Source organism: Hyperolius riggenbachi, chromosome 4 (genome assembly GCF_040937935.1).
Source record: "Hyperolius riggenbachi isolate aHypRig1 chromosome 4, aHypRig1.pri, whole genome shotgun sequence".
Lineage (NCBI taxonomy): Eukaryota > Metazoa > Chordata > Amphibia > Anura > Hyperoliidae > Hyperolius > Hyperolius riggenbachi.
Window position 1 is genome coordinate 31874428 of NC_090649.1, and position 15531 is coordinate 31889958.

General features: G+C 47.0%; 1 protein-coding gene across 2 annotated transcripts in view; it reads right to left on the minus strand.

Moving 5' to 3' along the window:
- Positions 1–1061: 1061 nt before the first annotated feature.
- KIF3C (kinesin family member 3C) overlaps positions 1062–15531 on the minus strand; it is a 111302-nt gene continuing 96832 nt past the window's right edge. For both annotated transcript variants that reach the window (XM_068279922.1, XM_068279921.1), the window contains exons 3-8: positions 13850–13972; positions 12738–12856; positions 9944–10060; positions 8768–8882; positions 6741–6913; positions 1062–4461 (exon numbers count right to left, since the gene is read on the minus strand). In XM_068279922.1, the coding sequence (XP_068136023.1) occupies positions 4368–4461; positions 6741–6913; positions 8768–8882; positions 9944–10060; positions 12738–12856; positions 13850–13972 (741 nt within the window). In that variant the 3' untranslated portion in view covers positions 1062–4367. The remainder of the gene's footprint in view (positions 4462–6740; positions 6914–8767; positions 8883–9943; positions 10061–12737; positions 12857–13849; positions 13973–15531) is intronic.

Below are 15531 nucleotides of genomic sequence, written 5' to 3' on the forward strand. Positions count from 1 at the left end.
AGGTAGCCAGGTATAGGTGGTTCCAGCCCCAGTATAGGTAGCCAGGTATAGGTGGTTCCAGCCCCAGTATAGGTAGCCAGGTATAGGTGGTGCCTCAGTATAGGTAGCTAGGTATAAGTGGTGGCCCAGTATAGATAGCCAGGTATAGGTGGTTCCAGCCCCAGTATAGGTAGTCAGGTATAGGTGGTTCCAGCCCCAGTATAGGTAGCCAGGTATAGGTGGTGGCCCAGTATAGGTAGCCTGTAGCCAGATATAGGTGGTGCCCCAGTATAGGTAGCTAGGTATAAGTGGTGACCCAGTATAGGTAGCCAGGTATAGGTGGTTCCAGCCCCAGTATAGGTAGCCAAGTATAGGTGGTGGCCCAGTATAGGTGGCCTGTAGCCAGATATAGGTGGTGCCCCAGTATAGAAAGTCCGCTGTAGCATGCTCACTCATCTGCTCCCCACGTTCAAGCGCTGATGTCACCCTTCTCTCAGTGCTGGAACGCGGAGTGCTGGTTAGTGAGCCACAGGCCCACAGCCAACACATGCAACCCTTCCTGTGCTTTTAGGCTTTTACGATTTTTACGATTAAGATTTACCAATAGGCACTGTAGGCTAGTGCCTCTAGACAGCCCACGTGTGAAAGGCGGCTCACTGGTCACCACAGATGCTCTCCTTCTCTCCCTCTGCAGAGTGCAGTGTGCATCCGGTTGGGGGAGATTGCTTAATGGGGCATATCATGCTCTGCAGAGTGTGTGCCTTGAGGAGGTGTGGTCTGTGTTAAGGGGCGGGGTTTAAGGTGCCAGAGCTTATGTGCCTATAAACTCCTGAGCTGTAAATTTGGCCCTGATCCTGCAGCTACCAGCAGCTTCCCGCTCCTGGTGTGTCAACTGAGCCACATTGGGTCACGTTTTCTGCTTCCCCTGCTGCGTTTTGTATCGTGACTGCGATCACATGATGTAGAGCACAGGAACCCATTTCCCAAGAGGAGGCTCTAGGAATCTGAAGACCACGCCTCCGTGCCATACCCACAATCCTCTCTGTTCAATGTACTTACAAATGACAAAACACCACGGTGAGTGAGGACAATATTCTTATATTATTAGGATATAAATAGCTGAATGCTTTTTAATAACAGCTCCATAGAACCTCCATCACACAGTCACTAAGCATTATATACAGACTTACCCAACATGAAAAGACATGTCTCATTCAGAAATGTGTATGGGAAAAGTGCCCAAAACCGTGTCAAGAGTGAAGACTTGCAACACTGTATTCCACTTTTTATTGGACCATACTTGGAACCTTGATTGGTTGGTCTTTTCAGACATGTTGGGCTCAATGAGGCTCCAGATAGTGCTCTGCATAGGGAGTGTGGTGTGCATAGGATATGCCTATTCCATGGTCAAAGGATGCTGAATATGTTTATCTGCGTCAAGATCTGGTCCCCGCAGGAAACCAAAAAGGAGCCACTTCTCAACCATTGTATGAAGTCATTGGCCTGTTAAGAGTTGGTAGTCTTTTAGTACTAAGCATGCAAGTTTGGATACTACAAAGGAAGTTGTGGGTTCGACCAAAATACCTGCCACCTATGACAGATCTGCCACGCCACACCAGCTAGAAAGGTTTCTGGTTGGACCATAATAAAAATAAACATTACTCATCAAGTATCATTGGGTTATTTTTACCAAGATGGCCTCTAATGCGGTTGTGTAGGCAAAATACTGAGATGCTCTCAAAAGAATGTCTCGAACACAGGATCTTTTGATCAGTGTTTTAGAGTCATTGCAGTTTGTTCATTAGCTCTCCACACTTGGCAACCACAGCTAGGTTTAATACCCGTTAGCCTTTACTAAGGCTGGAGAACAGTTGAGCAAATAATCCATAAGGACATGAGTGGGTTTAAGAAGGGTCAAGCTGTGATGGTTAGTCAACTGGATCTGAGCTTCTTCAGAACATCAAGCAGGTCTTGTGGGGTGTTTCTAGTATGTAATGGTTAGTACTACCGAAGATGTTTAGAAGGATAAATTATGAATTGGTAGGAGGGAGATGTCTGCCCAGGGTTCATTGGGCGTGAAGGCTAGAGAGTGTCTGATCAGGTCCCACAAAAGAGCTACTGTAGTACAAACTGCAGAAGACGTAATGCTGGCCATAAGAAGGAAATGCAGACCTGCCTGCTGCATATGCTAACTCATGTCCATTGTTGAAGATCCCCACAATGGCCACATGAAGCAATGGAAGAAGGTACTCTGAATCAGATTTACTTAGTCCTCCAAATGTGCTGGTTAACCAAGTCTGATGCATAGTGGCTCCACCTTACAGCATACTGGACTTAAAGAGGAACTATAACCCAGGATTTAACTTCATTTCAATCAGTTTCCCACAAGAAATCTTAACCTTTACTTGAAAAGATCATCAAGGACATCTGTATGACCGATACTGTGGTGAAAACCCTCCCGTAGCGTGATGTCAGGGCCGTGGCCCTGACGGTTTCCTGTCTGTTAACCTTGTTGCATTGTGGGAAATATTGGTGCCGCAGACCGCCCACTATACAATCTTTCATCAGCTGCCTTTGGCACCCAAATTTCCCTTTGCAGCCACAATTAACCTGGGCGTCTATGGGATACCCAAACTTCCACTGACGCTTTCGGCACACAAATTCCCCGATACTCCCTGTACTGCTTAGTGTAGTACAAACTTATATGCTCGTCAGTCCCCTGAGACCACCACTACTACTGCCAGCTGTGATCGCCAATTAGAACAGTGTATTTGCCTTTTCACAACCGCTTTAGTGAAGACCAACAAAGAAACGCCAAGCTGAGATGGATGTAGGAGACCTTTTAGAATGCTTTTAGATACTTTGTATTTACAATAGGACGGGAAAGCAGAGATGGTCAACTCCTAGCCCTCTAAGTTTTGTGCAACTACAAGTCTCCTTGGGCGCGGCCCTGATCTAATACCACTCGTAATTCCACAACATCCCCAGTAGCCACAAGTTGGCGACATCCGCTGTTTGAATTGTGACTGCATAGAAAAATCTCAACATTATTGCACAACGTGTTATGTTAATTTCCATGAGCCCCACATTGTATTTCTTGGTGGTCTGTCCCCCATTTCCCGTGGATGCTGTTGGAGTCCCAAACGCATACATCACCAGAGCGAGATGAACGTTCTGCTTTTGTACAGTGGTTATGCCAAAAAGACTACATTAAAAAAGAAGCTTCACTTTCAAGTATTAATAAAAGAAACGTGATAAAGTCGTTGGAACACTTTAGCTTTAAAGTGCATACAGCTGTTATTCCCCATGCCATATCGAAGACCCATGTATAGATCTTAAAGTTGACTTTGTGTGCCTGGGCGTTGGGATTCATCACCCCATCCTTGATAAACACAGACATGTCCTGTTTGTTCTGGCAGCTGAGATATTCAGGTCAAAGTCTTGTATAACTCTTTATTTCGAGGCAGCGTTTTGTTAATTTTTCAATCAATCAGAGATCACAACATCTAGCCTTAAAAACTCTTCTGGGCTGGTGCCCAAGCTTGGACCTTGGTTGAAGATATAACACAACAAGGATCCTTTGGTAGACCTCCTCATTGATTTCATGACCAAAGAGAAACAATCTAGGCTGACTTGTAGGACCCAACTTTCCATGAGTGAAGAAGAAAGATCTGTCTGCCAATAACCTCCATCCCAGCTAGAGCATAAATGGTTCTTATCTTGTGCCTGAAGACCTTGATCAGAAGAAGTGTGGTAAGGTGGAGCTGAGAAGCCTTGGCGTTAAGGCACTGGCATTTAAAGCGTAAGCTTCAAAAGTCTTAGAAATTCAAGCCAGGTTGTAATTGTGCCTCATATACTTGAAATTATGCTGCTGAAGGAGAGCATGAGAGCCACCAACCTTGGTGGGCACACAGACATCGCTGAGCATATATAAAACAGGCTTGCTTGCTTGCTAGATGTACAAAGAGAGCAGATAGTGAACCTCCAGCCTGGCTAGTCCTATGGACACAAACCATCAAGATGGCCTTCAGGCCAAGAGAACGATACCCAACTTACGGTAAGCAGTCAAGAGTCTTCCACTCAGTCAACAAACAAGCTTCTGGATCCATCGGGATCTACCGTACTTCCAGAGCGCCTGCGGAGAGCTAAGAGGCGCCAGGAGTCGGCAGCACAGACTTTCCACAGAATTAATAAATAAATAAATTAGGTTAATTCCATAAATACAAAGTCCTGACGTCTTTCCACGGCTGAGGTCTCATCTCCAGGCAAGAATGAAGCCGAGTAAGGACAGTGGTGGGATCCCGCTATCGACTCCTCCTTCGGTTGGAAGCAAAGCCTGGCTTAAGGGGTTAATGTGCATGGGCGGTGAGTTCCAGAGAGGGGCGGAGTCACTCGTGGGTCGGGGAAAGTGGACGCCTTTGGCTGCTTGCAGACAAGGAGATGTGGGTGGTGGACGAGGGGAGCAGCTTGGATTGCTGACACCTGTCAATAAAATGCAAACATATTTAAAGTTGCTGGTTAAGGAAACGTTTGTCAACGTTTTAAACTATTTTTCAGCATTTTTTATTTGTTTATAATACCCTTTGTCATCTTGTTTGTAATTTTTTTATTGTCCAGTGCAACAATCTACTGTTAAAGGGACTCCGAGCTCAAAAAAAAAAAGAAAGTTGTACTCACCATGGGCTTTCTCCAGCCCAGTGCTGGTCGGGAGGTCCCACGCCGGCGTCCTGGCTCCTCTCCTTCTCCCCGCTCCGGAATGGCTGGCAGGCCGCAGCCCGGGCGACACTCTCCCGAGTGTCGGGCTTCTTCTTCCGCATATGACGCGGATTACGTCACACGCCGGCCGCCTCGCGTCATCATGGCGGCCGGCGTGAAAGTACTGCGCATGCGCGAACAAAGCGCGCATGCGCAGTACTTTCACGCCGGCCGCCATGATGACGCGAGGCGGCCGGCGTGTGACGTAATCCGCGTCATATGCGGAAGAAGAAGCCCGACACTCGGGAGAGTGTCGCCCGGGCTGCGGCCTGCCAGCCATTCCGGAGCGGGGAGAAGGAGAGGAGCCAGGACGCCGGCGTGGGACCTCCCGACCAGCACTGGGCTGGAGAAAGCCCATGGTGAGTACAACTTTCTTTTTTTTTTTGAGCTCGGAGTCCCTTTAAGTGGCGTGGTAGACAGAAATCCCTTCTAAGGCCTAGTGCACACCAGAGCGTTTCTGCTGCGGTTTGCGATCCGCTTGCGGGTGCGGATCCGCTTGGGTAATGTATTTCAATGGGCTGGTGCACACCAGAGCGGGAGGCGTTTTGCAGAAACGCATACTCACGGGCTGCTGCAGATTTTGGATTGCGGAGGCGTTTCTGCCTCAATGTTAAGTATAGGAAAAACGCAAACTGCTCTGAAAAACGGCACTTCAGAGCGGTTTGCCAGGCGTTTTTTGTTACAGTAACTGTTCAGTAACAGCTTTACTGTAACAATACATGAAATCTACTACACCAAAAACGCTTCACAAAACCGCAAAATGCTAGCTGAAACGCTACAGAAAAAGAAGAAAAAGCGTTTCAAAATCTGCTAGCATTTTGCGTATCTGCTAGCGGTTTTTGGTGTGCACCAGGCCTAAAAGGACACCTGAAGTGAGAGGTATATGGAGGCTGCCATATTTATTTCCTGTAAAACGAAACCAGTTCCCTGGCTCTCCTGCTGATCTGTTTGGCTGCAGTAGTGTCTGATTCACACCATAAACAAGAATGCAGCTTATCCTGTCAGTTTTGACAATAATGTCAGAAACACCTGATCGGCTGCATGCTTGTTCAGGGGCTATGGCTAAAAGTATTAAAGGCAGAGCATCAGCAGGACAGCCAGGCAACTGGTATTGTTTAAAAGGAAATCAATATGGCAGCCTCCATATAACTTTCACTTGAGGTGTCCTTCAGGTATTCTTCAACCAGAAACTGTGATTTAAAAAAAAGCAACATGGTTCTTATGGTACTTTAACCAATTCGCGTTCCAAGGTTCCTTAAACTTCCTGAGGTTTTTGACACTTTTTTTGTAGTGTAGCTGTGTCGCTTTGATACAGCAGTACCTTTTTAGTTACTTATAGCACCTTAATGATATTTATTTTGTTTGTTTTTTTCCCCTACAATCTAGGCTTTCTCTGGGTAATATTTTTTTTTCCAAAAACAATTTCATTTTATAGTCATTTTATGGGGACAATTTAGGCATAAATGCAGAAAATGCAGGTTTTCATTTTTCACCCTTCCTAAGGTTCACATGACACATCCCACAGTTATAAAACGCATACAAATATATTCTTTGGCCCTTCCCAGTTAAAATAATACCCCAGATGCCATATTTTACTACTGGTGGGGCATTTGGCGGACCGCTATCCCCAGCCTGCGCATCTGTGGCGATCGGATGCATTTACTAGGGCGACAGTTCGGGGGCCATAGTTCTGTACAGATGCATCGCTAGGCAATGGCAGAGCGATACATCTGTAGAGAACTGGAGCTTCAAATATTTGTTCTAGCGATCACATCCAGTCGTTGCATGTGGCAGTCATTAAAGGTGTATAAGTGGGTATATAGGTGTTGCAGGGGTTAACAAAGGAATAATAGGAACACGCACGTCTGGACGGCGGTTTTTAAATCATGGTTGTAGATTATGTCCTGCAACCCTCAGCAGCACTTTTAAGGATGTAGATTCTAAGCCCAAAAACGAGAGCTAATTTTTAAAAACAAAACCAACAAAAACATCCTCCGTGTTCTCACCATGACCTGGATTTCCGGACGCGGGCGGCGGCTGGGCGCTCCAGCAGACTGTCCAGGCGGGTCAGCCTCTCCAGGTGTAGGGCGCGAGGGTCCTGCTCAGCTTCGCCCTTAAAGTCCATCTCAAACACAGCGGGTGGGGTCAGGTCCAGCTCCAGGAACATGATATTCTCCGCCTGGGGGAGGGGAATAGGAACCGTCACTATGAGAGAGCCAGATCATCCAAGAGGCAACTTAGGCATGTGCCTAGGGCCTGTAGAGTCTAGGGGCCTGGTTGATTCTATCAGGCAATATGAAATATTCATGTGAACTATGCTACCTACTATTACCTAACCATGCAGGTAACACCACAACTCACTACTGCAGCTAAGTAGCTTCCTGTGCTGATCACCAACAAAGGTCTTATAAACCAATCGGTGTGCAGGATCTCTTTCCCTGAATTTGACGTTTCTTTAAAATCAATCAAGGGTTTTTGAGTGATAGCAGCACATAATTTTATATAAATAGATTTTCTCATAAACCATAAGGTCTTTTTGAAAAAATGTTTTTTTTTTACTTGTTCTTACTATTCACTCTGACCATTCTGCTTTGTGCATTTTTCCAATTTACGTGGAAACTCGTTTATGTCTGCCTCGGTCATAATTTCACATGACATACAAAATTTATGAAAGGATTACACAAAATCAATTAAATTGCAAAATTGCAATTACTGTAGATACTCGAGTATAAGCCTAATTTTTGGGCCAGAAAAGTGGCTCAAAAGTAGGGGTCCCGGCTTATACTAGGGTCACTACACTGAGTAGTCCCCACAGTGCCCCCGCTATATGCACAGTGGTGCATCATCTGAGGGAGACCACACACTGTGTATTTCCATGGGAGGTCCCAGCTAACCTCATCCCAGCTAACCGTTGGAAGGCATACAGTGACAATGTCTACTGAGTGGTGAAAATCCTTGCAATCCTATATCAAGGTTTAGATACATGACTACGTGACTCTGCATTCCTTGCTTTATCTTTATGCCAGCTTAACCTTTGCAACAGGAGTTCTTTGCATGTCCATTTCCATTGTAGGCCTATGTTCTGTCTTATTACTGTAATCGGCTGAATTTATGCTGCTTTTCTAATATATGGCTGTGGCCGGCCATGGCTGTGAGTGGTGCTGTGGCTTTTGCCACCCCCGGCTTATACTCGGGTCAACCATTTTTTTTTCTCAGTTTTTTTTAAGGTAACAGTTGGTTGGTCGGTTTATACTCTGGTCAGCTTATACGCGAGTGTATATATACGGTATGTGTAATCGTAATTGCAAAATTTAGCATAAGCAAAATTGGCACATTACGTAATCACTACTGAACAATGGATAGCTTCCCCACTTCGCCCTCACCATTGACTGCTGACACCATTCCACCGAGATACTGCGGGAAACCAAAAGAGGCACTCCACCGGCAGACTCGGACGGATTTGACGCAAGGCCACAAAGGCCATGGATTAGGGCACCTGGGAAGCAAGGGGCCGGCAGGGGGGCGGCACACTAAGGCAGTTTAATTGCCAGACATGTAATCCGCAGCAGTAAACCAGCAGTGACCCAGTCCGCGGCCGGTCTTCTTCCACAGGTGTGAGCTGTGGAGTACTGGTCCTGTGCTCCCCTATTCTGTGCTGTGCTCCCCCCCCCCCCAAGCACAGCACAGAATCGGGGGGGCACAGGACCAGGGAAGTACACAGGATGGGGGAACACAAGATGACAGCACAGGACCAGGGGAACAAATGGGATAGGTAGAGCACAGGACAGGGTGGTTGGAAGGAGCGGGGTTGGTGACAGTGGGCCTTGGGTAGTAAAATGTCCAAATCCAGCCCTGCCATCAGAATGGGGAGTTTTTGAGAGTAGATAAAGGTACCTATAATATGTGACTGACCTGATGAAGGACTGGAACCCGAAACGTTGTGTGTACTACTGACTCCCATAAACTCGGCATTCAGCTAGGAGAACACATCCTTAACTTACTATATTTACTTTAGGAGATAACTGATGCTTACCCGGTACCTTGGGTGGTAGCCCATCACCATGGCCACCCTGGCGTATTGGCTTATCGGCCTCTTGTATCCAACAGCGGAGGATGGGCGCCTCTTCATTGTGCTGCCGCTGGCGCTGCTGAAAGAACAACCCAAAATGCCACTTTAACAATGAAATTACTGTACAACAACAAAACATTTTAAAGTGCTTTTCTCCCGTAGTATCCAAAGAGCATAAGCTTGTCTCAGATCGGTAGATAGCTGCGGTGTTTGATGTGTAAGGGGAAAAGTTATGTGATCATAAATGCCAGACTAAACAGGTGGCTCTTCAGTTGTTTTTTTAACGCCTCCAGGGCTGGAGCTGTCTTGATTGGGTGTGGCAAGGTTTTTTAAAGGGTAGGGGCAGCATGATAGAAGGCTCTGGCTTTCAAAGGTTTTGAGTTGGACTCCACAAACCTTTTAGGTATTTAGGGCCTGGGTCATGTAGATATTACAATGTTAGCATGACAATTTTGAATAGGTAAGGTTTCCATATTTAACCACCCTGGCGTTCTGATTAAATCGCCAGGGTGGCTGCGGGAGGGTTTTTTTTAAATAAAAAAAAAACTATTTCATGCAGCCAACTGAAAGTTGGCTGCATGAAAGCCCACTAGAGGGCGCTCCGGAGGCGATCTTCCGATCGCCTCCGGCGCCCAGAATAAACAAGGAAGGCCGCAATGAGCGGCCTTCCTTGTTTTGCTTATATCGTCGCCATAGCGACGAGCGGAGTGACGTCATCGACGTCAGCCGACGTCCTGACGTCAGCCGCCTCCGATCCAGCCCTTAGCGCTGGCCGGAACTTTTTGTTCCGGCTACGCTGGGCTCAGGCGGCTAGGGGGGCCCTCTTTCGCCGCTGCTCGCGGCGAATCGCCGCAGAGCGGCGGCGATCAGGCAGCACACGCGGCTGGCAAAGTGCCGGCTGCGTGTGCTGCTTTTTATTTCGTTAAAATCGGCCCAGCAGGGCCTGAGCGGCAGCCGCTGGCGGTGTTGGACGAGCTGAGCTCGTCCAGACCGCTCAGCTGGTTAACTCATTTTTATTTTTCGATTTGACGTTTTTGTTAAATCTAATGTTTAATCTATTTAAAAAAATCACTGCTTTTCACCTGTAACATAGCTATGCCGTAAGGTAATGGGACACGGATAAATAGAAGATGAACTCACTTCCCCGGAGGTACGAGAGGCTGGAACTTCCACTGATCCTCCTCTGCATCATAGTACAGGCGATTCATGATCTTGTTCTTCTCCTCCGGAGGAATAAAGTTTTCAATGATTAAATACCTGTAAGTACAGGCAGATGTCAGTGTTGGAAACAGTAAAGGCAGATGTCAGTGTTGGGAAGAGTACAGGCAGATGTCAGTGTTGGGAGGGGTAAAGGCAGATGTCAGTGTTGGGAGGGGTAAAGGCAGATGTCAGTGTTGGGAACAGTAAAGGCAGATGTCAGTGTTGGGAACAGTAAAGGCAGAAGTCAGTGTTGTAAAGAGGCAGATGTCAGTGCTGGGAAGAGTAAAGGCAGATGTCAGTTTTGGGAGGAGTAAAAGCAGATGTAAGTGCTGGGAAGAGTAAAGGCAGATGTCAGTGTTGGGAAGAGTAAAGACAGAAGTCAGTGCTGGGAAGAGGCAGATGTCAGTGCTGGGAAGAGTAAAGACAGAAGTCAGTGCTGGGAAGAGTAAAGACAGAAGTCAGTGCTGGGAAGAGTAAAGACAGAAGTCAGTGCTGGGAAGAGTAAAGGCAGATGTCAGTGATGGGAGAAGTAAAGGCAGATGTCAGTGATGGGAGAAGTAAAGGCAGATGTCAGTGATGGGAAGAGTGAAGATGGATGTCAGTGTTGGGAAGAGTAACGGCAGATGTCAGTGCTGGGAAGAGTAAAGGCAGATGTCACTGCTGGGAAGAGTAACGGCAGATGTCAGTGCTGGGAAGAGTAAAGGCCGATGTCAGTGTTGGGAAGAGGCAGCTGTCAGTGTTGGGAGGAGAAAAGGCAAATGTCAGTGTTGGGAGGAGAAAAGGCAAATGTCAGTGTTGGGAAGAGTAAAGGCAGATGTCAGTGTTGGGAATAGACAGATGTCAGTGCTGGGAAGAGTAAAGGCCGATGTCAGTGTTGGGAAAAGTAAAGGCAGATATCAGTGTTGGGAAGAGTAAAGGCCGATGTCAGTGTTGGGAAGAGTAAAGGCCGATGTCAGTGTTGGTAGGAGTAAAGGCAGATGTCAGTGTTGGTAGGAGTAAAGGCAGATGTCAGTGTTGGGAAGAGTACAGGCAGATGTCAGTGTTGGGAAGAGTACAGGCAGATGTCAGTGTTGGGAAGAGTAAAGGCAGATGTCAGTGTTGGGAGGGGTAAAGGCAGATGTCAGTGTTGGGAACAGTAAAGGCAGATGTCAGTGTTGGGAACAGTAAAGGCAGATGTCAGTGTTGGGAACAGTAAAGGCAGAAGTCAGTGTTGGGAAGAGTAAAGGCAGAAGTCAGTGTTGTAAAGAGGCAGATGTCAGTGCTGGGAAGAGTAAAGGCAGATGTCAGTTTTGGGAGGAGTAAAAGCAGATGTAAGTGCTGGGAAGAGTAAAGGCAGATGTCAGTGTTGGGAAGAGTAAAGACAGAAGTCAGTGCTGGGAAGAGGCAGATGTCAGTGCTGGGAAGAGTAAAGACAGAAGTCAGTGCTGGGAAGAGTAAAGACAGAAGTCAGTGCTGGGAAGAGTAAAGGCAGAAGTCAGTGCTGGGAAGAGGCAGATGTCAGTGATGGGAGGAGTAAAGGCAGATGTCAGTGATGGGAAGAGTGAAGATGGATGTCAGTGTTGGGAAGAGTTACGGCAGATGTCAGTGCTGGGAAGAGTAAAGGCAGATGTCACTGCTGGGAAGAGTAACGGCAGATGTCAGTGCTGGGAAGAGGCAGCTGTCAGTGTTGGGAGGAGAAAAGGCAAATGTCAGTGTTGGGAGGAGAAAAGGCAAATGTCAGTGTTGGGAAGAGTAAAGGCAGATGTCAGTGTTGGGAATAGACAGATGTCAGTGCTGGGAAGAGTAAAGGCCGATGTCAGTGTTGGGAAGAGTAAAGGCAGATATCAGTGTTGGGAAGAGTAAAGGCCGATGTCAGTGTTGAGAAGAGTAAAGGCCGATGTCAGTGTTGGTAGGAGTAAAGGCAGATGTCAGTGTTGGTAGGAGTAAAGGCAGATGTCAGTGTTGGGAAGAGTAAAGGCAGATGTCAGTGTTGGGAAGAGTAAAGGCAGATGTCAGTGTTGGGAAGAGTAAAGGCAGATGTCAGTGTTGGGAATAGGCAGATGTCAGTGTTGGGAAGAGTAAAGGCAGATATCAGTGTTGGGAAGAGTAAAGGCCGATGTCAGTGTTGGGAAGAGTAAAGGCAGATGTCAGTGTTGGTAGGAGTAAAGGCAGATGTCAGTGTTGGTAGAAGTAAAGGCAGATGTCAGTGTTGGGAAGAGTAAAGGCAGATGTCAGTGTTGGGAAGAGTAAAGGCAGATGTCAGTGTTGGGAAGAGTAAAGGCAGATGTCAGTGTTGGGAAGAGTAAAGGCAGATGTCAGTGTTGGGAAGAGGCAGATGTCAATGTTGGGAGGAGTAAAAGCAGATATCAGTGTTGGGAAGAGTAAAGGCAGATGTCAGTGTTGGGAGGAGTAAAGGCAGATGTCAGTGTTGGAAAGAGGCAGATGTCAGTGATAGGAAGAGTCAGATATCAGTGTTGGAAAGGGGCAGATGTCAGTGTTGGAAAGAGTAAAGGCAGAAGTCAGTGTTTGGAAGGAAAAGGCAGATGTCAGTGTTGGGAAGGAAAAGGCAGATGTCAGGGCTGGGATGTGGCAGATGTCAGTGTTGGGAAGGAAAAGGCAGATGTCAGGGCTGGGATGTGGCAGATGTCAGTGTTGGGAAGGAAAAGGCAGATGTCAGGGCTGGGATGATGCAGATATGCTGGGACGATAGGCTTTGTACGGGATTTCCTGGCATGAAACGCCCCGTTGCACTCACTTGTATTTCAGTTCCCGGGTCTGCTCATTCTGCGCTTGCTCCAGGTCTTGCCTCACCCGCACATACTCGTCATGCTGGTCCTGGATCTCTCCTTTCACCGCCTGCAGCTTGGCATAGAGCTGGAAACAGAATAACCATCTTAGAAGGAAATTCTGCATTTGTTATGATTTTGCAGCAGACATGGAACAGCGCTGCACACAGGAAGTACATCACTAACCAGGGGGTGGGCCTATGCATATGACCCTCACTGCACCATGGCACAGGGTTCTATGAAGCTTCATTTCTGCGGTGTGTTGCGTGCACCACATCACAATCGAGTGTTTCTGCTCACTACACTATTTGGCCTTTAGACTTGTCCTTTATCTGTTTTTTTATCTGTTTCATTAAAACCACACAAGTTCTCGGCAGTGTGCTTGTACACAACTGTAATCACACAACAGGGCCGTTTCTTGGGCAGGGCGACTGCCCTGAGCGCAGACCGGCAAGTAGAAGAAGGGGGGCGCAGGTAGAAGGACATAACCGCCAGGAAGTTGGTGACAGACAGTGCAGCCAAATGGAAGAAGATTACCAGCGTGATCACCTTCCTTGACTCCTCCTGGGCTGCCTGCGTCAGACGTCAAGTCATCATCACGTCACCACCGCGTGATGTCACCTGATGCCCTGTAGCGGTACTGCAGGCTGTCAGTGCGCGGCACCCATGGAGGAGTCGGCTTTCTGGGCTCTCTTCTCCTGTGTGTTTTCCTGGCCCCTGCTATCTCCTGGATAAGTGGCAGATCTACTTATGACCTGTGGCAGTGTGACTGTCCCTAAAGAGGGTTCGCAAGTCCACGGGGAGGGGGGGGGGGAGGCGTAATTTTTAAACCCTCTGGGTGCAATTTGGCTTAGAAACTGCCCTGTCACACAACCCCAACTTCCAGGTGATTTGATGAAGGCGATGGTTGCCAACTCCTGCCACCTAATAGCTGGCCATTTTTAATCCAGGTCTGCAGGCATCCTTATGTTCTCCAGTGATCTCCAGCCCAGGAACCTGAGTTAATCAGATGTAATGTTTTGGGCAATTAATATGGCCAATGAATAGATAGGTAGTCAGAGGGAGAAGGAAGAGTTCTCACCTTTTTCAACTTCTTGGTCTTCATCTCCACCTCTTGCTGCAGAGACGTGAACGTCCCTCGGAGCTCCACCGTCTCCTCGTCCCGGATGAGCATCTGCTGCAGAATCTCACGCTCACGCCGCTTCTGTGGAGCAGGAAAGACACAAAAAAATGTCAGACATCGGTACATGTGCCTTCATAATACAGGCTCACCATTAGTGATGAGCAGAAATGACGCCCATGTGCATCGTAATATGCAATTACGCATCGTAATCGTAATGTATTGGAGAAAGGAGGAGAGGAGAAGATCAGCACTGCAAAGCTCAATAAGAGCCTCCGCGGAAGCGCTAGATTGCGCAAAACGGGCATAAGGCTAACAATGCATTGCACCCACTGTCACCCACACCGCTTCTGACACTGGTATGTTGCAACTTTATCACGTTGAAGTGTATTGCCTATTGTGTCTCACTATGCAATAAATGGAGCTTTGCACTGCCAAATTTCTCCTCCCCTCCTTTCTCCAATACAGTTTTGCTGTTACGATTAGAGCACGCACCCTCACCATAGTGAGTGAAGCAAAGTGGGCCCTGCCAGCTCCCCGCTCAAGGTTATTCCAACTGCTGTAGTGCCAACCGCACTCTCTTCGTAATCGTAATGTGTAATTTCGGGGGAATTACGTAATTAATTTTGTAGTTTATTACCATTCGTAATTAAGCATTAATTTACGCGTAATTTTGTGCCGAAGCCCCCATACATGGTGTTGCTACCAAAATTGCTATACATGTTAAGAAAAATGGTGGGTACAAGTCACAAAAAGAATTGTTCAAAAAGACCATGTAGTTTTTGAGAAAATAGATTTTAAATATACAAAAAAAAATTTTTAAACATATTATTCTGGGTTTAAAAACCATTTTTCTTTGCATTTTTTCTACTACTACATGGTCTTTTGAAAAATTATTTTTCTGACTTGTACCCACTGTTTTTCCTGAACATAGGTTGCAATTTTGGTAGCAACACCATGTATGGGGGATTTGGGGGATTTGTTATTCACCTCAAAAGTCGGCACAAAATTCATGTATAATTACAGATGATTATACAAGGTCAATTGAATTACGGATTTGTAATTACGAATAGATGTAATTGTGAAAATATACGCGTAATTTCGCGTAATCGTAATTAGCAGATTATGATTATCACTAGTCACCATGCCATCTACGGGTGTACCCTAAAGTCTTATTCAGTCTAGTACACACATGTCAAACTCCAGCCCGTGGGCCAAATATGGCCCTCAGAGCCATCAGATTTGGCCCTCAGGTGGTTTCCCCACTTTGAATTATGTTTGGCCCACTCTAGATCACCAGAGAAGCTATAATGGAGGGTAAGCTAGATCATCAGGGAAGTGGGGATGCACTAGATACCAGGGAGCTTTTTTTGGGGGGGGGGCACTAGACACCAGAGAAAGCAGATGGCCACTAGACACCAGGGAACTGTATAGATGAGGGAGAGAGGACCACTAGACACCAGGGAACTGTATAGATGAGGGAGAGAGGACCACTAGACAGCAGGGAACTGTATAGATGAGGAAGAGAGGACCACTAGACACCAGGGAACTGTATAGATGAGGGAGAGAGGACCACTAGACACCAGGGAACTGTATAGATGAGGGGGAGAGGACCACTAGACACCAGAGAACTGTATAGATGA